General features: G+C 50.4%; 3 protein-coding genes across 3 annotated transcripts in view; all 3 read left to right on the forward strand.

The window, feature by feature from the left end:
* Positions 1–23819, forward strand: part of LOC149364528 (uncharacterized) — a 180765-nt gene that overhangs the window by 36446 nt on the left and 120500 nt on the right. The gene's annotated exons all lie outside the window — the stretch shown is intronic.
* LOC149364532 (uncharacterized) lies at positions 2760–4385 on the forward strand. The gene has a single exon (XM_089570140.1). It carries the CDS (start codon positions 2760–2762, stop codon positions 4383–4385), a length of 1626 nt encoding a protein of 541 aa, XP_089426266.1.
* Positions 16302–18004, forward strand: LOC149364533 (uncharacterized). Its single transcript, XM_089570141.1, has one exon. The coding sequence runs from the start codon at positions 16302–16304 to the stop codon at positions 17928–17930; it is 1629 nt and encodes a 542-aa protein (XP_089426267.1). The 3' UTR covers positions 17931–18004.

A 23819-nucleotide genomic window follows, 5' to 3' on the forward strand; every position in this document is an offset into this window, starting at 1 on the left:
TAGGCGTTTTAAGACACCTTGACTTAAAACCCCTTGTGGCGGAGGAGGTTGCAATAGCGATCGCTCTAACTCAGCCAGATACCAAATACGTAGTAAGCGACTGCAAAGCCGCAATTAGAAATTACAGCAAGGGACGCATCCACGAAATGGCGGCTAAATATCTAAAAGACTTTATCCCAGCCCACAATATTCTAATCATCTGGACCCCAGCCCACTCGTGTCTGGTTGCCGCCCACAGGCTCGCCCGCTCCTCTTTACCCCGGGGAGCCATGGACACCTCATACGAATTCAGCACTAAAGAGGAAACCAATACCTTTAAAAGCATCACAGACATTCAGAAAAAGAACAAAAGAATCTATCCTCCTCCGGATAGATCGCTTAGCTCGGCTGAGGCCTATGACTGGAGAAGACTCCAAGCTAGAAACTTCGCATCCCCGCTCTCGAGGAGCTGGACAGGAGGTGACACGAGGGAGGATGCGGAGGTGTGCGAGTTCTGCGGGCATACCGCTACACTCGAACACATACTATGGAGATGCCCCAGTGCCCCAGGATATGGCAGAATTAATAATGCAGAGGAATGGGAGACCATACTCAGAAGTGCCGACCTTAGCATACAACGATACGCTACCCGCCTGGCAGCAGAAGCTGCGCGATTATATCGCTGCTAGTCTTCCAGCTGCGACGCTGCCCCTCCCCGGACGCCTGCGTGCGGACCCGGAGGGGCACGGGTCTTCTTCTGGCGGCAATAAAGTTTCTTCACTCACTCACCTGCCCTCTTGTAACAGACACCTCAACTGTGATTTAAGCTAAGTGGCGGTAGTGACAGGCGTGCGCTGCATGCGTCGGCATTGACAACGTTGTGCCAATGTAGCCATAGGCTGTCGGCGTTCGTTGTGTTCATTGGGCTTGGTGTTGACAACGTTCTACACTCCATCATTTTGAAAGAAAGTAAGTGCGCATAACTGGCTCCCTGGGTCAGTGGACACCTGAAGCGCGCTTATAAGTGCGTGGGGTGATGAGTGAGAGGTGTGGGCTGCAGGCATCGACAAGGTTGTTCCAGAAACGCGGCACTAAAGCCATAGGCCGTCGGCGTTCATTGTGTTCATTGGCGTTGGCGTTGTCACAGGTTTACGCTCCGATAGTTTTAAGGAAAAGAAGGTAAGCAAGCGCGGCGAAGCACGCCAGCTGTGACGCCACTGCTCGTCGACTATGCGCAGCACGGCTCTCCAGGAGCCACGCGAAACTGCTCAACCTCGGCCAGTGTAGCTCACGCTACAAATATTTGAAGGGATACTTAGACTCCGCTCTAAGAGTATGGCGTGATAGTGTTCCTCGGACTGCGTGGAGCCTAGGTGGCAACTGGTCCACCGGCATGTTTGCTCAGAACGTCGCCGGTGACGCCGCCGTGAATGTAGGATAGGTAACTAAAGCTCAGGTACACAAAAAAGGGGCATCTTAAATACAAGAAAGGAAGTCGATAGCAGCATAATGGAAAATACTCATATATTTAATAAACCGGAGGAAAACTTCTAAATTGGAGGAAGGAAAATAAAAAGGAAGTAATAAGAAAACAACAGAATTCCAAATGCAAAAATCAAAAGCAAACTAAACAGCCTAGAAAGAGCTCAGTATAGAAAGAGTTCTGGAAAGTCCTAAAAGCGCCTAAATGGAAAGCAGGTAGTGACTGAGTAAATGGTATACAACTTACATAGATACAGCGGGATTCTTGTGGTAAAGCCCTGTCGAGCAAATGTACCGCGCTGAGTAGTCAAGAAAAGAATCTATATGTGGTGTGCTCAAAATGCACCCAGAACACCACACCGCAAACATGGTACACCTCGCGGAGAGCAGATAGAGCACGACCAAAACACTCTTGCTTGGATAGGAAGCTGACAAAGAAAAGGCCGTCCTCAGTTAAGCACAGGGTCAAAGGGTCCACGCTAGTGCCAATAAACAACAGAGGTGCGCGGAGAGCTGGCAGAAGCGCAGCGTTTCAGGCCATAACAAGTCAAACGTGTCCAAAATGCCTCCTTTAAAGAACAAGTAGGAAGAAAGTATACGCCTCGAAAACCTGATCGAGCTAGGCTGTCGTACAGAACTCTTAGGAAAGGGTTCATTGGAGAGACATGCGAGAGGCCTTTGCCCTGCAGTGGGCGTAGTCCAGCTGATCATGATGAAGATAATGAAGAACTCTTGCAGTGCGCTAGACTCCGCGAAATGCGGATAAGGCGACTAGGCAACGTCCTCTGCAATTTTTACATCTGTGGTAAACGTCACAGGCATGAAAGCCCCCCTATCCACATCCAATTCAGAGTTCTAACTACTTCACAGCAAGGATTTTGCACAAATTTTCTCACATTGTGGAAAGCCTCAGCTCTTGCGAATTCATTCCTGGTTTGGTTATTCCATTACAACGCGACAATACGCTCAGAACGGAAACGCGGTCACATTTTTGATGCCCGTCCTATTGTTCATCGCGTACAGTTCACAAAACTGTCTTCACATAGATTTCCTCTACGTGTGTTCTAAAACCTGCCTTTCCTCTTTAGGGAAACATATTTTGTTCATCAAGAGGTTGTTCGCGTTTCTGGCATGAAGCAAGGTTCTGAAAAGCTCTGGAATAGTGAGAGACGAAGAGCCAGCATCCCGCGTGGTCACGTGCCAGCCTCGTAGAAGACGAAGCAGCGCAGCTCAGGACAGGGCTGCATCGTAGGTCGTTGCTAACCCTATACGCGCTGACTACCTGTGCACCCACGCCCATGGAATACGCGCCGGAGAAATTCATCACCACCGGTGAGCCGTACCAGACCGCAGAAATCGCGGCCGAAGAGGAAGAACAGAGATGCACCAAAGCCCTCATCACCGTCGTCTTCTTCGTCATCGCACTGTTGTCTGCCATTGCGTGGGTTATGATCATCGTCGCAACATTCGATAAAGGTGAAGAAGGACTGCAGACCTTCGACGACGATATTATCAGCGGTGGCACCCAGCAAGGTCAAGAGGCCCGAGCTACCGAGAAGGTGATTGTAGAACTGTTGGAAGTACAACGGACAGCGTCCCCAACGCTGGCGCCTGTGACCGTCCCGACCCGACACTCTACATTGCCGGCGACGTTCTCACCACCACGACCTCCGCCCCCGGCAACAACCACGGCTCGTACGACTTCAGGAACAAGACCACCGGTTACGACAACACCTGTGACCGCATCCACAACAACAGCTGGACAGAGGCCGCTCAATCAGGCGCTCTTCTGTACGTTTGGCACCAGCACCACCGCAGTCACGAAATTCCCCAGGGACGGCCTATGTGACTACATCTTCTACGACTCAATCTATAAGCACGGCTACAACTCGCTGGCCCAATACCCCCCATATAGCGCCGATTTGGAGGCCGTTTTTAAGCAGGTGCAAAGCGGCCGCTACACGAACACACAGTTCGGCCTGGGGTTCGCATTTGCATACCTGGCGTACCTCCTTGAGTCCTTTAGCGACCGCCTTTCAGCTGTCCTAGATCCTTTAACTGAACATGGCGTGTCGCACTTGGGCGTTATTGACTGTCCCGTTTACGGCTTGCAGCAGCAGGATGTAAACCGAATGTTCAAAGCCATCGAACTGCTGAACAAATATTTGCAGCGCTTAAGATCAGGGGGGAAGGCTGCGTACTCGGTCATGGGCGTAATATCCTTCAATAGCTCGTGGAGCAGGTACTTCAAGGACAATTTGGAGGACAACAGCGCGTCCAGGCCAAGCCTGTTCATTTCCCACGGCTTCCAGGTGTACGAGGACTGGGAGAGAACGCCGTGCTTGGCCACACCACCGACCTTGCTGGCCAAACCGCCCCACCCGCAGCAGAACATCCACGACCTGCGCGATGCTGTGGGGGCCCTGGCGAAGGTCAGCAGAGCACAAGCTGAAGTTCCGGCGCTCTCTCTCTCAGTCACCATGAAGGGCCGCTGGAGCGAGCTCCTTACTGATTCTCCGAAAGCGTTTTCCCAGTGCAACGAAAAATCCCGGCGTCCACCTGGAAGTTACGTGTCAATCTGCAACGCAAAATCTTTTTCAGAAAAAATTGAGTATGATTACGACGCCTACGCCATGCGAGCGTACGACGCCAACAGCCGCCTCATATTTTTCTATGACAACGAACGAGGACTGTGCGAGAAACTTTGCAAGGTGAAGGCGAACTACACCCAGCTGATGTTCGGATTGGCAGCATTCGACCTGGAGTACGAAGATGGTGACAACGTCTGCTGGACGCTGAACCGGTTTACCCGTTTCAGCAGATTAGAGATGATTGCTTCGCTGCTGGATTTCTTTAGTAGCCAGTTCACAGACGCAACACAGGAGAGCACGTGTTCTGAGCTTTGGCGCCCCGGACGCGGGTGACGTTGGACTTCATCGCCAGCGATATGCTTTCTGCCTTCGGGAGCGTCTTCGTCTGCTAGGCAAGCAACTTGAGCGTTCCAGATATTCTGAACGTTCTGGTCAAATATATGGTGCAATGGATATACTCCACTAAAAAGAAAACTGTGCTCCGTTGCATTTTTTGTCATCCTATATTGACGTATGTGTGCCGGGGAAAATGGGGGCCAGAGGAATGCCTCGCTGCACAAAAGAATATTTCGCGTCGGTTGTCGTCTCGGCAGAAGTTTTGGGGAGGAAACTTAATAGGGCAGTCGCCTGAGGCTCCGGTCTTTTCCAACCTCAGTGTTAACGGGTAACAAACCGAATGATTAGGAAACCTGGACGACGGATCAATCAACCCGGTAACAAATTATATGCAGAAATGCTTGTAAAGAAAGGAGCTGCCGCTGCAGTGCAAAACGGCGGTCGTAGTATTAATACCGAAAACAGGCAACCCCGCAAGAATCGGAAATCTCAGGCCCATATTGCTAACATAGTGCGCGGGAAAGCTCATGGAGCACGTAGTGCAAACAAGACTAGTCGAATATCTCGTGCACGATGGATTCATGCCCCGCACCATGATCGGATTCAGACCCAGTTTGTGCACGCAGGACATAATGCTGCAATTAAAGCACGACGTAATACGCTCGCTGTCGAAGGACGCGAAGGTAATCCTAGGACTTGATCTTACGAAGTCATTTGATAATGTCAAACGTGAGGCTATCCTGGGGGGCCTTATCAGCCTAAACGTCGGATATAAGTCTTTCTGGTACGTCAGAGACTTCCCCTCTAACCGGACGGCTCGAATAAAATTTCATTCTGCCGAATCTTCAAGATTCTGCCGAATCTTCAAGCAAGATTCTTGCTTGAAGTTGAGGGACTTAACTTCCGCCTATATGCTGACGATATCACGATGTGGATAAACCGCGGCAGTGACTCGGAAATCGAAGCTAAATTACGAAAGGCAACTGACATAATAGTCAGATATGCGGCGGAAAGGGGACTCGCCTTCTCCCCGAATGAGTCACAAATTTTCTTGTACAATCTAAAAAGGCTCAGATGCAAGACGCAAGCAGATATTCGAGTATCAGTAGAATTGAAAGAAATCCCGAAGGTAGAGCAGATAAGGGTCCTTGGCCTGCTGCTACAGACTCACGGCTTCAACGAGGAAACTATGAAACAGCTAGAGTGTCATGCGGTGCCGACGTTGAATATCATCAAACGAATAGCCAGCAAAGGACGAGGGCTGAAAGAAAGGAACCTGGTGGGACTAGTGCTGGCCTTTGTATTCAGTAGGATCGTACATGCGACGCCATATCAGAATATAAAGATGGATGAAAAAGCCAAGAGAGATGCGTTGATACGTAGATGTGTATAGCAAGCGCTAGGACTACCTGGGTGTACGTCCACCGAGAGACTCTTGTAGGTCGTTGTGCCCAACATTGGTCAGAAAGTTCAAAAGCGGTGCGTGTAGCTCAGATGCACAGGGTCAGCGGCACAAAAACTGGCCGGGCGCTACTTGACAGGGCTGGGATAGCGCCTAGTAGGGTATCTACCTCATAGGTTGAGTTGGACAGAAACGTCAGAGAGAAGTTGGTAACACCACCATTACCGAGGAATATGCACTCTGAACACAATGCAGTTAGGAGAGAAAAAGAGCGGATGCCATTGGCCGACGCTATAACAACATGCAGCACAAACTGGTGTCGTACACTGACGCGGCGTGCGAACGAGACCGTAAGATGGTCGCCGTGGTAGTGGACAGGCAAGGGGAAGCGGTTACGTCCGCAACGATCAAAACCAGAGCGGCCGAAGAGGCGGAAGAAGTTGCAATAGCACTGGCTTTCGTGAGCACGGAAGCAACATTCATAATCACTGAAAGCAAAAATGCCATCCTAAATTTCGGTAAGGGCATGATTTCACCCTCTGCAGCGCGGCGAGAATTTTATCACAACAAAGCACTGCGAAAGCAATTGGGTTAATCTGGACGCCGGCACATGCCTCCGTTCCTGGGAACGAGGCGGCACACGAGCTAGCCCGAGGTATTAACCGCCAGACTGGTTCGGAACCCCTCGACCAAAGGAGCGGAGAGCGCATAGCAAAATTCGGAGAAATTACACAACACTACAGTCTAGAGCGAAGCCTGGCGCCACCGCAAACGTGTCGTTAGATAATAAACAGGCGAAAGCCTGGAGGCGACTCCAAACCTACACATACCCGAAACCAGTTCTCGTGAACGCAATGTTCACCAAATTGGGATCGGCTCAGTGTCAACAGTGTGGCGAGAGGGGGTCCCTCAGCCACATTGTCTGGAAAGGATCTTTTTCCCCGGGAAGGGCACTGAATACCGATAGTGAAGTAGCCTGGGAAGCCCTGCTGCGGAGCTCGGAGCTCGAGACCCATCGGAAACTCGTCCGACTTGCTGAGGAGGCCGCCGCGGAACAAGAGATCCCGGCCAGCATCCAAGACGGTGTCTCCCCCTGGCATCATCTGCCTGCGGCCGAGGGTGTTGGGGCGCGCACCTTCTCCGTTGGACGCTAAAAATGTTTGTTCTCTCTCGCGCGCACGCGCGTTTTGTGAACCATTTTCCTCCTCTCTTCTACAATAAGTGCAGTGTAGCCGGAGGATAAACGATAAAAACCTGGAAATCACTGGTGCGGCGTACCCTCGCATTGTTTTTTTTCTTCGGGCTTTTTCTTTAGCAGTCCCTTCTTCTCAGTGCGGAAAAATTGATGCGTTTTTGCAGTCCTGCGGTGACAATGTGCTCCCCACAACGCAGATAGAGGCCTTAATGTTGCCATTCGTTTTGTATTGCACGCTTTGTATTTGCTTTTTTCTATGCTGGTTGTTTTTTTTCCTCTATTAATGCTGTCCATAGGCTGTAGCAATAAATAATTTAGTGGTTAATTCGCGCAGTAGCCTGTCGCCTTCTTTAGATTTTCCGCTGGTTGCCGTCTTTCACTGAAGATTATCCGGGCTGTTTCTAGTTGATATTTCGGGTTACGCAAATTAGTGACGGCCGAACCCGACCGCGGCAGCCGCGTTTCGATGGAGACGGAACCCAAAAGGTGCCCGTGTGCAGCACGATGTCAGTGCAAGTAGAAGATTCTCAGGTGGTCGAAATTATTCCGGAGCTCTCCACTACGGCTCCTCTTCCTTCCTTTCATCTTTCACTCCCTCCTTCCTCCATTGCCTTACGGCGCGCTTCAGGTGTCCGCAGAGAAATGTGAGGCAGATAATACGCCATTTCCTTTTCCCAAAAACAAAATTTTCCGTTTCGTCTATGCGTACCACTTACCGCAGGTTCTGCCTATATGCCCATATATGCGAAACTGGTCCATCTCTACTTTACATGTCTCGATCGCTGGAAGTCCTTACGCAGTGATGCAGTCTTTAAGCGATGCGCCACTGCCCCGGCAGAGGGCGCTTTCAAGCACAGCCGCTGGTGGGGCTTGTGAGACTGAGGTTGCGTTTCCCTTAGCAACCCGTCGCGACCAATTAATAATGTAACTTCCACCTTCCACGGTGGAAAGAAGTTTCCTCACAGTCCGTTGAGCAGGTTGTAATGACGTCACAAGGTCACGTGGTCTAGGTGGCAACTGGGTCACCTGCTTTTTTGCTCGGAACACCACCGGCGATGCCGACGTTAATGTAGGATAATTAAGCAAACAAGGGAAAGGGAATGAGGGGCTCGTTACAAATATGACAGAAGCCAACAGACACAGAAACCAAGGGACACAGGGGATTTTTAATTTTTATTTTGTGGTGTTGATCAATTTAGAATATTACTGAATATGTTATCGCTTAAAACTAATTGATTAGAAGAGCAGAAGAAAAAACAACCACATGCCGCCGGTGGGATCCGAACCCACGACCTCCGAATTACGCGTCCGGTGCTCTACCTCTGAGCTACGGCGACGGCTGTCAAATCTTCTGCTTTCGGGGGTATTTATGTTTACAAGTAACCTAATGCTGAATTCCAATGGCAGATCGAGACCGCTCCGTCGGATCGCGTACGGAGCGCGTCGGAGCGCGTAGATTTGCCACCTCCCAGTTTGCGATTGGAATGCCAGTGATCCCTCGGGAGCGCGACGCCAGCGCCGTAGCGGCGACCGCGGAAACTAGGCGCGCCGCCGGAGCGGACGCCCTGCTAGCTTCGTGTTCGAGTGCGACAGGAGTTGCGCGAGGCGCGATCTCCGCGTTGACAGACGCCGTCTCGGCGAAACAAAAAGGAGGTAGTACGAAGGCCGTAATGTAAAACCAAAACCAAAGCGTATGTACAGGATGGTCTACTCTCCGTGAACACTGAACACGCGAGTATGCGGCCGCGGTCTTCGGAGAGCCGGTGAGCCTGTCCCTACCGTTCACGAAAGAAGTGGCGGACGACGCGCAGGCAAGTTGCTCGCTGCTCGATTTTCCAGCCTTGCGACTGCGAGACGCAAGCCGCTGAACCAATCAGCGAGACAGTCGAGCTTTCGGCAACGACGCCGCCCGCGGACACGCCGAGCGACGAACTGCGCTGCCCCCCGGCCAACGTTTCTCCCTGGTTGCCGTAGTCGTCGCTAAGCCTAACTGTTTTTCATCGATGCCGCAGCTGAGGGCGCTTCGGAATTGGCCAGCGCTGTAGTAAAGGTGCTACTCGCGTCACCGTTTTACTGTGTTCCTCGTCTCATAATAAAATAAAGACATGATCGATTTCTGCGACGCCTCCAACAGCGGAGCTAGCAGACAGCAGGCCAGCCGCACTGGGCATCAGGAAGAAATTTGCTTGTATCGCAGTTATCACTTCTACCAGCAACTCGGTATTGGCCAACGATCCTCAAAAATGATTCATTTTTTACATTCCTCTACTCCAGGGCTTGTTATGAACGCGAACAAAGAATATTAGCGCATTTTTCTGACGCCGGCGGCAGGCATATACAGGCCGGCAGCTTCACACTCTCTGTCCGTTTCAGACGAATCTTCACTGCTGGGCTCTGAGCTTTCAGTGCCCGAGTCGGACCTGTCACTTTCATGAAGCAAAATTAGTGCCGCACGGCTCGAAGCAAGATCATTGCCGTCCACTGTTGACTGGAAAGTGCCCGTCTGTCCCGGCTCGCCCGGCTCACCACGTAGCGACGACAGGAACGAAGCGGCTGCTGCCGGTCGCGACAGGAAGCAGACGTGGCGGAAAAGAAAACGTCACGCGAGGTTCCGGTCAAATCCGCCGATTTCGGCAGATCAAGAATCGCTGCTCCACGGAGCGATCCGGGATTTACGCCTGATCCCGATCTGCCATTGGAACATACAACTCGCGCTCCCATTTTACCATTGGAATACGACTGATCCAAACCGAGCAGAAAAACTTGATCCCGATCTGCCATTGGAATTCACCATAACCTTGAGAGTGATCATCAGCGCCACCCACGTTCATAAGCGGCGGACGTAGAACGTCCTGAGTTACCGCAGGTGTGACGTAGAACGTCATCGAACGGAGAGGGTGGAAGCTGTGTGAGAACCCTCTTATGCTTCCTATGGCGTCAAGGCTGCCAGAACCGAGGCCCTCGCTAAGCAATTAAGCAAACAAGGGAAAGGGAATGAGGGGCTCGTTACAAACAACAGAAGCCAACAGAAGCCAACTGTTGGCAGAAGCCAACTGTTGGCTTCTGTCATATTTGTAACGGGCAGCCTTGGCGCCTGGCAGCCTTGACGCCATAAAGAGGGTTCTCACACAGCTTCCACCCTCTCCATTCGATGACGTTCTACGTCACACCTGCGGTAACTCAGGACGTTCTACGTCCGCCGCTTATGAACGTGGGTGGCGCTGATGAACACTCTCAAGGTTAGGTTACTTGTAAACATAAATACCCCCGAAAGCAGAAGATTTGACAGCCGTCGCCGTAGCTCAGAGGTAGAGCACCGGACGTGTAATTCGGAGGTCGTTGGTTCGGATCCCACCGGCGGCATGTGGTTGTTTTTTCTTCTGCTTTTCTAATCAATTAGCTTTAAGCGATAACATATTCAGTAATATTCTAAATTGATCAACACCACAAAATAAAAATAAAAATTAAAAATCCCCTGTGTCTGTTGGCGTCTGTCATTAATGTAGGATAGGTAACTAAAGTTCAGGTATACATAAAGAGGGGCACCTAAAAAGCAAGAAATTAAGTCGTCTTCGCAGCAGAATCGAAGATGCGCATATATTTAATAAACCAGAGGAAAAGTTTTGAATTTGAGAAAGGAAAAAAGAGAATAAGGCAACAGCAAGAAAAGAACAGAATTCGAAAAGTAAAAATCAAAATGAATCTGAACATCATTGAAAGAGTTCAGTATAGAAAGAGTTCTGGAAAGCCCTAGAAGCTCTTAAAAGGAAAGCAGGAAGTGTCTGAGTAAATGGCATACCCGTTATAGCGGGATTGTAGTGCTGAAGCCTCTTCGAGAAAATTTAGCGCGTAGAGTATGTCACCCAACTTCACGAACTTTTAACCTGAGTTCCCAGACAGACACCCTTAGAGCGTGGGGGGGGGTAGCGGTCTCGGACTCAAAGGAGATGCCCTCGACTGAGCGTGGCAAGCTCAGCGGAGACCGGCTACCAAGTGACAAGAGGTTCGTTTGGTGCCCAGCTTTCGCCGGTCGCAAGCCAGAGAATGGGCCGGAGCCAAAGGTTCACAAACAAAACAAAGCTTATACAGCTAAGAGACGATACAGAGGATTTCGCAATCACTAGTAAAAACACACACAAAGTGATTAAATGCAACTCGTGCAAAGTTACACTCAAGAGAGAATACAATACAAATGGAATGTTGCACCTAAAGTGCACTAACACAAGAGAGAGGCAAACAAACAAAACAGAAATTGTTTACCGGGCGCTGCGACAGTCCGACGACCAAAGGTCCATGACGATGCCGTCCCGCAGACTGGCGCGCTGCCTCGTTAGTCCGTGGCTGGGGCGAGTGGTGTTGTCCCGGGAGTCGAGCGGGCGCGCTACGGCGGCTCGGGCTAAAGTGATAGCGGTCACCAACCTTCATATATATAATTGGTCCGCGTCTGTTTGTTCTACGCACCAAGGAAGGCGCGCACATACACACAGTATCGGCCGTGCACTCTCTTTCTTCTCGCGCCGGGCGCGCGTCCCCATTGGTCAAAACGCCGGGAGTGTCTTCGAGGAGCATCGAAAAATTTCCTGAGCGGCGCCGCCGCCGACGCGCTAGTGAAGAGGGGGAGGGCTTCTTTTAGCATACGCAATGCTACGCCCTTTCCGTCAACATCGAGTAGAAACGACTCCGACATTCTAGAAAAATCAACGTCATGGCTGACTTATTCCCTCCGGCGAGCGGTGGTGGAGGGGGCAGCCGCACACAGAAGGCTAGTAGCTCTCTGTGGTCACCTTCTCCCCCGTTTTACGACTCGCGCTGGCGAGATACGTCCGCGCGGCGCTGTTTTTCTTTGTTTCAAAAATGCGCCGAATTTTGTGACAGAATAGTCATGCAAAGACTCTGTATGTGGTGGGCTCAAAACGTACCGCAGTCACAGTACACCTCGCGGAGAGCAGAAAGGGCACGCCCAAAACACTCTTGCTCGGCAAAGAAGCTCACAAAGCCAAGGCCGTCCTCGATTAAGCACAGGGTCAAAGGGTCCTTGCTAGTGCCAATAAATAACAGAGGTGCACGGAGAGCTGGAAGACGCGCAGCGTGCAAACCATAACAAGTGAAACATGTCCAAAATGCCTCCTTTACAAAACAAGGACGAAGAAAATATACGCCCGTAAAATCTTATCGAGCTATAGGCTGCGGTACAGAACTCTTAGGACAGGGTCAATTGGAAAGACATGCCACAGGCCTTTGCCCTGCAGTGGGCATAGTCAAGCGGATGATGATGAAGATGATGAAGAACACTTGGATGGATGGAAAACTTTATTATGCAAGCGAGTTTGGACCGTGCAAGGTCTCAGGGCCACCGCACAGCCCTCACATTACGCGCATGTGTCCAGGCCACGTAGGGCCATGGCATTATAGCACCCCGGTTCACACAGCGAGCTTGCGTGTCCGGGTCCTGCGACGCAAGGAGGGCCTCGCATTCCTTTCATGTACCGATGGCGAGCTGTCCCTGCGGGGGAGGATCGGCAGGGCAGCCGAAGAGGATGTGGTCCAGGGTGGCGAGCGATTCTCCGCAGAGAGTGCACTCTGGGGAAAGAGGGCGGAAGTAGGATAGAAGCTGAGGGGTAGGAAGAGTTCGGGTCTGGAGTCGCCTCCAGAGGATTTGTTGGGAGCCGGACAGGTGGAGGTGGGGAGGGGGATAGAGTCGATGGGCAAGGCGTGCTTGTTGAGTCAGTTCTGAGAACGTGTGTGCCCACTCCTTCGAGAAATCCAGGCTGTGGTCGCCATTTGCCCGGCAAATAAGTCCTCAGGCTTTGTTATCGGCAGCCTCATTTCTGGGATTGCCAAAGTGAGCCGGTACCCACACGAGCTCAATACGCCTATCGGAATTTAGGCTGCACATTCTCAATATCTGCCACGCGGGGGGATGGACACGTCCGCTGGCGAAGTTAAGAATAGCTGTTTTGGAATCGGTAACTAGGAGGTCTGTCAGAAAAGTATCCGACTTTATGGTCACGTGATGCAAGCGCGCTTGCATCACGTGACCTGGAGCCTTCGTGCGCATGCACGAATTTTTTCCCGCCTGCCGATAGCGTCAGTCGCTGGGACGCAGCATTTGAGTGAAGCGGTGCGCAGTGCTCTCGTCGGTTTTTTATTGCAAGGAAAACGGCGGAGTGACAGGAGCAGCGCTACTGCATCAAATTTTGCCATAAACTGGGCGACAGCCAAGTGGAAACTATTCGGAATATTCAGACGGCTTTCGGTGACGATGCTATGAGCAGCACACAGATTAAGCAGTGGTAAAATTGATTTAAAGATGGCCGCACATCGGTGGAGAGCGAGCCACGCTCCAATCGGCCATCAACATGCCGAAATGACCAGGTCATTGCCGAACTGAACGCTGTGGTGACGCGACCCCGTCGCGTGACTATCCGAGAAATTGAGGAAGAGGTGGACATGAGCAATTTTTCCGCACATTCCATTAGCACCGAAGATTTGGCCATCGAGAGAGTTGCGGCGAAATTCGTGCCGAAGCTGCTCACGGTGGAGCAAAAGCAGCTTCGTGTTGAAGTCTCACGGGACATGCTGGATTCCGCAAACAGTGACCCCGACGTCATCAACATCATAATAACTGGTGACGAGTCTTGGGTGTACAGGTACGACCCGAAAACCAGACCCCAGTCGTCACAGTGGAAGATTCCACGTCACCAAGACTTCAGAAGGCCCGCCAAGTGCCCAGCAATGTGAAAGTGATGCTGACTGCTTTCTTTGACACCCTCTGTGTGGCAGACCACGAGTACGCACTCCACAGGGTCAAACAATGACCAAAGAGTGCTACAGGGATGTCCTTTGTTGCCTACGTGATGCTGTGCGGCGCAAAAACCCGGAGTTGAGGTCAACAGGAAAGTGGCGCATCGATCACGACAATGCTCCTGCACATGCCTCGCACTTGATTCAGACTTTTTTGGTAAAAAACCAGACTCCTGTAGTTCAACAGACTCCTTACTCTCCTGATATGGCCGCTGCGATTTCTGGCTGGTTCCCAAAATCAAAAGGCCATTGAAAGGAGCGCGATTTCAGACAAGGAAGAACATTATGGCTGCAACGACAGCTGAGCTAAACTCCATTCCGAAAGGGGCCTTTTCGAAATACTTCCCAAGATGGCAGCACCGCTGGGAGAAGTGTGTGGAGTCCCAAGTAGACTACTTTGAAGGTGACTAGGTTTGGAGCGCTCCAGTTATGCAAGTTTTTTTTCTGCGGCCAAAGGTCGGATACTTTTCTAACAGACCTCGTATATAAGCCGCATTCGTTTGGGCAACGGCTATTGCTATAGCTGCTTCCTCCGCTTCTTCCGGGGTACAAGGGGGGTCATTGAAATGGGTAAGGGGGCAGGGGGGGGGGGGGGCGGTGCTGCTGGATGGTAAGCCGCAGCTACTGAACGGTCTGGACCACACGCGGCGTCCACCCAGCGCACATCCTCTGAAGTGCCATATTCTTTATGGAGAGCTTTGGCTCGCGCGACTCGGCGGGATTGATGGTATTCAGGGTAGACATTCTTAGGAAGGGGTTTGAGGATGAGCGCGGTGTGTACGGCGCGAGGGAGAGAGTTGAAGTCTATAGTGTGTACAGGTATGCGAATTCCCAGAGAATCCAGTATATATCCTCCGGTTTCCGTGCCAGCAGACGAAGGTACTGTGTGCAGCGATGTGCATCTATAAGTTCTTGTATAGTGTTGTGCATTCCTAATTTTAAGAGCCTGTCCGTGCTAGTGCTTTTTGGTAGGTTGAGCGCTCCTTTGGTAGCCATGCGGATTAGAGCGTTGATCTTATCCTTATCCGCACAGGAGAGGTTCAGGTAAGTAGTGGCGTAAAGAATGCGGCTAAGAACGAAGTCATGCAGCCCCTTGAGATTGTCTGCTTCGTCTAGACCGGCCCGTGAATGTGAAACCCTTCTAAGAAGATGGATGACGGAGTAAGTGGACTGTTTTAGTGCATTCAGGGTAAGGTTGTTTTTCCCGTGTCCTGTAAATTGAGGCCAAGAATGCGGAGGGTAGGTGTTTGCGGAATGGGAGTGTCATGCAGGTAAATCGTGATGGGGGAGGTAGGGACGCGCCGCGGGAGGATTATGAGGAGTGCTGACTTTGTGGGGGAGCATTTAAGCCCAATGTTTGCCGCGTGAGTAGCTATAGTTGTGGCGGCTTCCTGAAGGGTCGATTCTATGTCGCCATCCGAGCCGCATGTGGTCCAAACCGTTATATCATCCGCGTAAAGTGTGTGTCCTAAGTGCGGGATGCAGCTGAGAGCCTTGGCCAGGGGGATGAGGTTGAGGTTGAAGAGGAAGGGAGATAACATCGCCCCTTGCGGGGTACCAATGTTACCAAGCGTGAAGTAGGGGGTCTGTATATCATCTATATGCAGGGAGGCGGCGCGACCGTTTAAGAAGGCCCGGATATAGTTGTAGGCCTTAGGCTCCAACCGCAGCTCTTGGATGCCCTGCAGGATGGCGCTGTGCGTAACTTTGTCGAATGCTTTGGTGAGGTCGACTGCCAGGATTGCTCTGGTGTGATGTAACATGTCATTGAGGATAGCGCGTGAAATCTGCAGCAGGGCGTCCTGTGCCGAGAGAAGGGCTCGAAATCCTATCATAGTATGGGGATATAGTCCATGGGGTTCCATATGTTGCGTGAGACGGGTGAGGATGACATGATCAAACAGTTTGCCCAGGCACAAAATCAGAGAAATGAGACGGAGATTTTGGGCGTTAATGGGCTTATTTGGTTTAGGGGTGAAAATTATTTTCCCGGGCTTCCATTCAGCAGGTAGCGCCCCATTTCCCACTCCGTGTTCGCTAGACTCTGCATCATGTGGATAAGACGACTAGGCAACTTCGTCTGCAGTGCTGACCCCGGCCGGTCAGAGGCATGAGAGCCAAGCTGTTGCGAATTCATTCCTGGTATGGATATTCCATTACAACGCGAAAATACGCTCAGAACGATCGAAAACGGGGTCAAAGTTTTGATGGCCGTGCTATTGTTAATCGCGTACCGTTCAGAAAACTATCTTCACATAGCTCTTCTCTGCGTGTTTTCTAAAACCGGCCTTTTCCTCTTTAGGGAAAAATAATTTGTTCATCAAGAGGTTGTTCGCGTTTCTGACATCAAGCAAGATTCTGAAAAGCTCTGGAATAGTGAGAGACGAGAAGCCAGCATCACGCGTGGTCGCGTGCCAACCTCGTAGAAGACGAAGCAGCGCAGCTCAGGGCAGAGCTGCATCATAGCTCGTAGCTAACCCTATATGCGGTGTCTACCTGTCCGCCCATGCCCATGGAATACGCGCCGGAGAAGTTCATCACCTCGGGTGAGCTGTACCGAACCGCAGAAACCGCAGGAGGAGAGGACGAACAGAGATGCACCAAAGCACTCATCATGGTCGCCTTCCTAGTCATCGCACTGGTGTCGGCCATTGCATGGGCTATGATCATCGTCGCAGCCTTAGATGAAGGCGATGAAGAACTGCAGACCTTCGACGACGATTTTTTCACCGGTGGCACCGGGCTAGGTAAAGAGACGCGCCCTACCGAGGAGGTGATTATTGAACTGTTGGAAGTACCACGGGCAACGCCGCCAACGCTGGCGCCTGTGACCGTCCCAACCCGACGCTCTACATTCCCGGCGACGTTCTCTACACCAGGACCTCCGCCCCCGGCGGCAACAACCACGGCTCGTACGACTTCAAGCTCAAGACCACCGGCTACAACAACAGCTGTGACGACATCCACAACAACAGCTGGACAGAAGCCGCTCAGTCAGGCGCTCTTCTGTACGTACGGCACCAGCACGACCGCAGGCACGAAATTCCCCAGGGACGGCCTGTGTGACTACATCTTCTATGATTCTATGTACAAGGGCGGCTACAACAAGCTAGGCCAACACCCTCCATATAACGCCGATTTGGAGGCCGTTTTTAGGCAGGTAGAAAGCGGCCGCTACACGAACACGCAGTTCGGCCTGGGGTTCGCCTTTGCATACCTGCCGTACCTCCCTCAGCACTTTGACGACAGCTTTACAGCTGCTCTAGATCCGTTAATTAAACGTGGCGTGTCGCACTTGGGCGTTATTGACTGTCCCGTTTACGGCTTGCAGCAGCAAGATGTAAACCAAATGTTCAAAGCCATCGAACTGCTGAACAAATATTTGCAGCGCTTAAGATCAGGGGGGAAGGCTGCGTACTCGGTCATGGGCGTAATATCCTTCAATAGCACATGGAGCAGGTACTTCAAGGACAATTTCGAGGACAACAGCGCGTGCAGGCCAAGCCTGTTCATTTCCCACGGCTTCCAGATGTACGAGGACTGGGAGAGAACGCCGTGCTTGGCCACACCACCGACATTGCTGGCCAAACCGCCCCACCCGCAGCAGAACATCCACGACCTGCGCGATGCTGTGGAGGCGCTGGCGAAGGTCAGCAGAGCACAAGCTGAAGTTCCGGCGCTCTCTCTCTCAGTCACCATGAAGGGCCGCTGGAGCGAACTCCTTACTGATTCTCCCAAAGCGTTTTCGCAGTGCAACGACAAATCCCGGCGTCCACCTGGAACTTACGTGTCAGTCTGCAACGACACAACTTTTTCGAAAACAATTGAGTACGATTACGACGCCTACGCCATGCGAGCGTACGACGCCAACAGCCGCCTCATATTTTTCTATGACAACGAACGAGGACTATGCGAGAAACTTTGCAAGGTGAAGGCGAACTACACCCAGCTGATGTTCGGCTTGGCAGTTTTCGACCTGGAGTACGATGATGGTGACAACGTCTGCTCGACGCTGAACCGGTTTACCCGTTTCAGCAGATTAGAGATGGTGGTTTCGCTGCTGGATTTCTTTAGTAGCCAGTACGCAGACGCAACACAGGAGAAGACGTGTTCGGAACTTTGGCGCCCCAAACGCGGGTGATGTTGGACTGCTTCGCCAGCGACATGCCTTCGCCTTCGCAAGCGTCTTCGTCTGCTAGGCAAGCAACTTGAGCGTTCGAGATATTCCGGATGTTCTGAAAAAAATATGTGTAGTGGATATACTTGCCTAAAAGAAAACTGTGCTCCGTTTCGTTTTTTGTAATAGCAGATTAGAGATGGTGGTTTCGCTGCCGGATTTCTTTAGTAGCCAGTACACAGACGCAACACAGGAGAAGACGTGTTCGGAACTTTGGCGCCCCAAACGCGGGTGATGTTGGACTGCGTCGCCAGTGAAATGCCTTCCGCCTTCGCAAGCGCCTTCGTCTGCTAGGCAAGCAACTTGAGCGTTCGAGATATTCCGGATGTTCGGAACTTGTGTGGTGGATATACTTGCCTAAAAGGAAACTGTGCTCCGTTTCGTTTTTTGTAATCCTATATGGACGTATGCGTGCAGAGGAAATGGGGGCGAGAGGGATGCCTCATTGCACAAACGAATATTTCGCGTCGGTTGTCGTCTCGGCTGAAGTCCTGGGCAGTAAACTTATTAGGCCAGTCGCCTGAGTCTCCGCTCTTTTCCAAACTCATTGTTCGCGTTTTGTGAACCATTTTCCTCCTCTCTTCTACAATAAGTGCAGTGTAGCCAGAGGATAAACGGTAGAAATCTCTCAATCACTAGTGCGGCATAGCGTGGCGGTTTTTTTTTATTTCCTCGGGCCTTTTTTTTTTTTTCAGCAGTCCCATTTTTTCAGCGCGGAAAAATGGATGTGTATTTGGAGCCGGGAACTTACGTGTCAGCCTGCAACGCGACTGCAACGCTATGTAGGGAGCGACAATGCGCTCCCTACAACGCTGGCAGAGGCCTTAATGTTGTTATTGGTTTTCAATTGCCCGCTTTATATTTGCTTCTTTCTATGCTTGCTGTTTTTTTCTTCTTGTAATGCTGCCCATAGGCTGTAGCAGTAAGTAATTTAGTTGTTATTTCACGCAGCAGTCTTTTGCCTTCTTTGGACATCCCGCTGGTTGCTGTCTTTTGTTCAAGGTTATCTGGGCTGTTTCTAGTTTATATTTCGGGTTATTTAATTCAGTGACGGCCGATCCCGGCCATGGCGGTCGCGTTTCGAGGAAAGCGAAACTCAAGAGGCACCTATGTGCTGAGCGATGCCATTGCACGTTAAAGGTCCTCAGCTGGTCGTAATTATTCCAGAGCCCTCCACTACGGCACCTCTTTCTTCTTTTTTTCTTTCACTCCCTCCATTATCGCTTACCTTACGGCGCGGTTAGCGTGTCCACCGAGATGTGAGACAGATACTGCGCCATTTCCTTAACTCAAAGACCAATTTTCAATTTTTTCCTCAGGATGTTCCACATTTCATTAAAATGTGTTTGGTATTTTATTGTTGACGCGTTCTCCTATTCGTCTTTCGATGCCAAAAAAAAAAAAAAAACCTCTGGGCATAGGCGTCCCGCAGTTCAAGTGGCTTTCGGAACTGCTATTAGATGGCGCCACAGTGTGATGGCTTTGTCCCTCCAGCAGTGACCACCATTTATCTAATCTACTGAGGGGCTATCGTACGTTGTAAATTTCTGTGAAAACTGTTCGATATGCTGTACTATAATTTACGCTTTTTCGTATGCGTCCTTTTATGTAGAAACTGCATGTGGTATCGTCGAGTCGATGTCCAATGTTGCCATTGGAGGGTGCTACGTTAAGCATAAACATAAAAAAAGCCCTAAAACGCGAACGAGAGGGAAGGCAAACATGAACGCTGGCTGACAGCCGAAGTTTTGGTTTACCGTTATTGATATAGCATTTATTTAGCGTTTTTATTTAGTGTTCGCGACCTTAGAAGAGGTAGCGACCTTTACCGGCCAGGTCTTTCGACAGCAGCGTTCAAGCCGACCCGTTTTGCGCGTAGATAAGCTTTTGTATTCAACCCTATCTAGGCTTTGGTTTCGTTTCTTTGTTATGTCGGTCAAAAAAAAAGTTTTATCTGACATCTTTGAACTTGGCTCAGTTGAATTTACCGTCCACGACTAAATGTATGCTAATTTGCGGCGCCATTTGTAAATTCAAATAAACTAAAAAAAATAAACTCGGGCTTGTTGCCTCCTCTTACAAATTCTTGAAGGTACTTAACAGGGCTTTAAATGGTGACAGTGGCAGTTGGGCTTTTGTGAGTGCTTGTGTGCTTGGCTCGGCCACAAGACTATGCCACTAACTGTTATCTTTATTTTTTCAATGCGTCGTTACGATGCAGCAAATGGCGGCGGATTAAACGCAAGGCTAATCCAGCGTGTTGGCACCAAACACTTAAGCCCCCAAATCGTCTCTCCGCCCGGTTATGACTCCACATTAAATTGTCACAATTCTCCACTCTTTTTGGAACCACAAATTAAAAACAAATAACATTAAATACCTTCAGCGAAACAAAAATATCGCCTCTTAAAGCAGCTTTACTAACATTTTTGTCCCCTGACAACTCGTTAATAGCTTCGCTTACATGAACCCGGCAGCAGCGGGTCAAGTCGGGAGATTGAGCTGAGTTCTGCCTAATTCGACGAGTGTATATTTACATGAATTCGACAGGAGCGAGTCAACTCTCGGGGCACCTCCTGCGAGGCGCTACCCCACTAGTTGTAATCCGGCTCCCGCTTTTCTTCTTCCGTGAAGAAAAAGCTTTCCCCAAGCGTGAAAGGTTATTAAGTGTAAACTGCGGAGAGGATTGCTGTCAACCCACCCCTTGCGGCGGAGGAGAGGGGTCGAGTACAGTTGACTCCCCAAGCCAAGTCCGCGGCGTTTACATAAACCCAGTAACCGGTTTTCAACCAGACAATTGGATTCCTTGAAAGGCAGCTTTTGAACTTGACTCGGCCCTGTCGGGTTCGTGCAAACGACGCTATATAGATCGAAACTTTTCTTGTCAATGCTGACTTTCATATGGGCTGGTAGCCTATTACGATAGTGCGCCTGAGGTTCTCTTCTACTAGTACCATAGATCAGTTCCTCCAAAATAACGTGTCGCGCTTGGGAATTATCGACTGTCCCGTTTGCGGCATGAAGCAGACGCAGATAAACGAAGTGCTCGGTGCTACGAGGTCTGTTAGAAAAGTATCCGACTTTATTTTTTTTTTTTTTGCGAACACCTGATGGATATGAGACAAGCGCGCTTGCATCAGGTGACCTTGAACCTTCATGCGCATGCATGAATTTTTTCCCGCCTGCCGATAGCGTCAGTCGATGGGAAGCAGCGTTTGAGTGAGGCAGTGTGCAGTGCTCTCGTCGGTTTTTTATTGCAAGGAAAATGGCGGAGTGAAAGGAGCAGCGCTACTGCAACAAATTTTGCCATAAACTTGGCGACAGCCGAGTGGAAACCATTCGAAATATTCAGACGGCTTTCGGTGAAGATGCTATGAGCAGCACACAGTTTAAGCAGTGTTACAATTGTTTTAAAGATGGCCGCACATCGGTGGAGAACGAGCCACGCTCCAATCGGCCATCAACATGCCGAAATGACCAGGTCATTGCCGAACTGAACGCCATGGTGAAGCGGGACTGTCGCGTGACTATCCGAGAAATTGAGCAAGAGGTGGACATGAGCAATTTCTCCGCACATTCCATTCTCACCGAAGATTTGGCCATGGAGAGAGTTGCGGAGAAATTCGTGCCGAAGCTGCTCACGGTGGAGCAAAAGCAGCTTCGTGTTGAAGTCTCACAGGACATGCTGGATTCCGCAAACAGTGACCCCGACTTCATCAACATCATAATCACTAGTGACGAGTCTTGGGTGTACAGGTACGACCCGGAAACCAGATCCCAGTCGTCAGAGTGGAAGCATTCCACGTCACCAAGACTTAAGAAGGCCCGCCAATTGCGCAGCAATGTGAAAGTGATGCTGAATGCTTTCTTTGACACCCTCTGTGTGGCAGACCACGAGTACGCACTCCACAGGGTCAAACAATGACCAAAGAGTACTACAGGGATGTCCTCCGTTGCCTACGTGATGCTGTGCGGCGCAAGAACCCGGAGCTGAGGTCAACAGGAAATTGGCGCACCCATCGCGCCAATGCTCCTGCACATTCCTCGCACTCGAATCAGATTTTTTGGTGAAAAACCAGACTCCTGTAGTTCAACAGACTCCTTACTGTCCTGATATGGCCCCTGCGATTTCTGGCTGGTTCCCAAAATCAAAAGACCCTTGAAAGGAGCGCGATTTCAGACAAGGAAGAACATTATGGCTGCAACGACAGCTGAGCTAAACTCCATTCCGAAAAGGGCCTTTACGGAATACTTCCCACAATGGCAGCACCGCTGGGAGAAGTGTGTGGAGTCCCAAGTAGACTACTTTAAAGATGACTAGGTTTGCAATGCTCCAGTTATGCAAGTTTTTTTTTTAAGGCAAAAGGTCGGATACTTTTCTAACAGACCTCGTATCTCAGTCCTGAGCAGAGATTTAAAGCAACTAAGAGATAGGGGGCGGGATGCGTTCCTGGTCGTCGGCGTGATACCTTTTAATAGTGTGTGGAACGACTACTTCAAAAAACAGTTCGCGATGAAGAACGAGCTCAAGCCGGACCTGTCTATTTCTCATGGCTACCAGTTGTTCCAGGATTGGGAGAGAACGCCTTGCTTGGCCACACCACCAACGGAGCTGGTCAAGCCACGGCACCGGCAACGGGACAACCACGACCTACACGATGCAATGCGAGCACTCGGGGAGCTCAGCAAGGACGCAGGTGCTCTGGCGCTTGCTCTGTCAGTTACAATGAAGGGCTGCTGGACTGAACTGCATGCTGGCGAACAGCACGGCGAAGGTATTCTCTCAATCTTGAAACTTGGAAAAAAACCACCTACGGGCAAATAATTTCACAAGGACAAAAGAGACGAGGAGACAACGAACAGGCGCCAAATTCCAACCGTTTATTGCTAGAAAAACACATACAATTATAGCCTCAGGCAATGCCCTCATTTTCACACCACGTGTCTTATACTGCAGCCATGACTTATCACCCCGCACAAACATTATCGCACAGAAAATCGTACTCCGCCGCATACAACTTAATTGACGTATCACTTACGCATAAGGCTGCCTTTTTCTTTATGTGAAAGGCTTCCAATAAAAGCCTCGCCTGCTTGATCATTCTTCTTTCTAGAATCCTCGCCTTTCCCGTCGAGGCGCACACTTACCCCTGTTAAGTGACCAAATTGACGTATTTACCTTTATTATTCTCCACCATTTTGTCATGTTCCCCAAGGCGTTTGTTGATGCACCTTCCTGTTTGCCCTATATAGGAGATTCCACAGGTCAGGGGTATCTCGTACACCACTCCTTCCATACAGCGTATGAAGGTACGCTGGTGTTGTTAGTTCACCCAGGCCACTCAGTGCCACAAATCCGGGGTATAAGTTTGTTCAATTGGTTTGGGGCTGAAAAAACGAGCAGTACTTTGTGCCTGTTAGCCACCTTCTTGAAATTGTGTGACACTTTGTGCACATAAGGCATAACTTCAGGTTTTACCGTACGGCCCCTGTCTTCAGGATTCTTTGTACTGGTGCAGCGTTTTGTTTTCTGAAGGAGGGTTTCAGCGACGGCAGTCAACACCACCAAGGGGAAGCCAGCAGCCATAAGGCGTCCAATCTGATTTCTTAGGCTATCGTGCATTTGGTGCGGACAGGACTTTGAAAGCGAGGACTCAATGCATAATTAGGCGATGGCGCGCTTCACAATTTTTGAATGCGCCGTATTGGCGCCGATAGCGTTGCACCTTCGATAGTGTATCCGCCTGCTTTGCACATAATGTGTGTGCTTTATACATTGAGGGAGTCAGACCAAATTTAGGTCTCAGTGAATGTATTTGCCCTAAAAGAAAGGCCTTAGCTGTGTTAACATGT

Source organism: Amblyomma mixtum, chromosome 2 (genome assembly GCF_055824585.1).
Source record: "Amblyomma mixtum isolate Tamu chromosome 2, ASM5582458v1, whole genome shotgun sequence".
NCBI lineage: Eukaryota > Metazoa > Arthropoda > Arachnida > Ixodida > Ixodidae > Amblyomma > Amblyomma mixtum.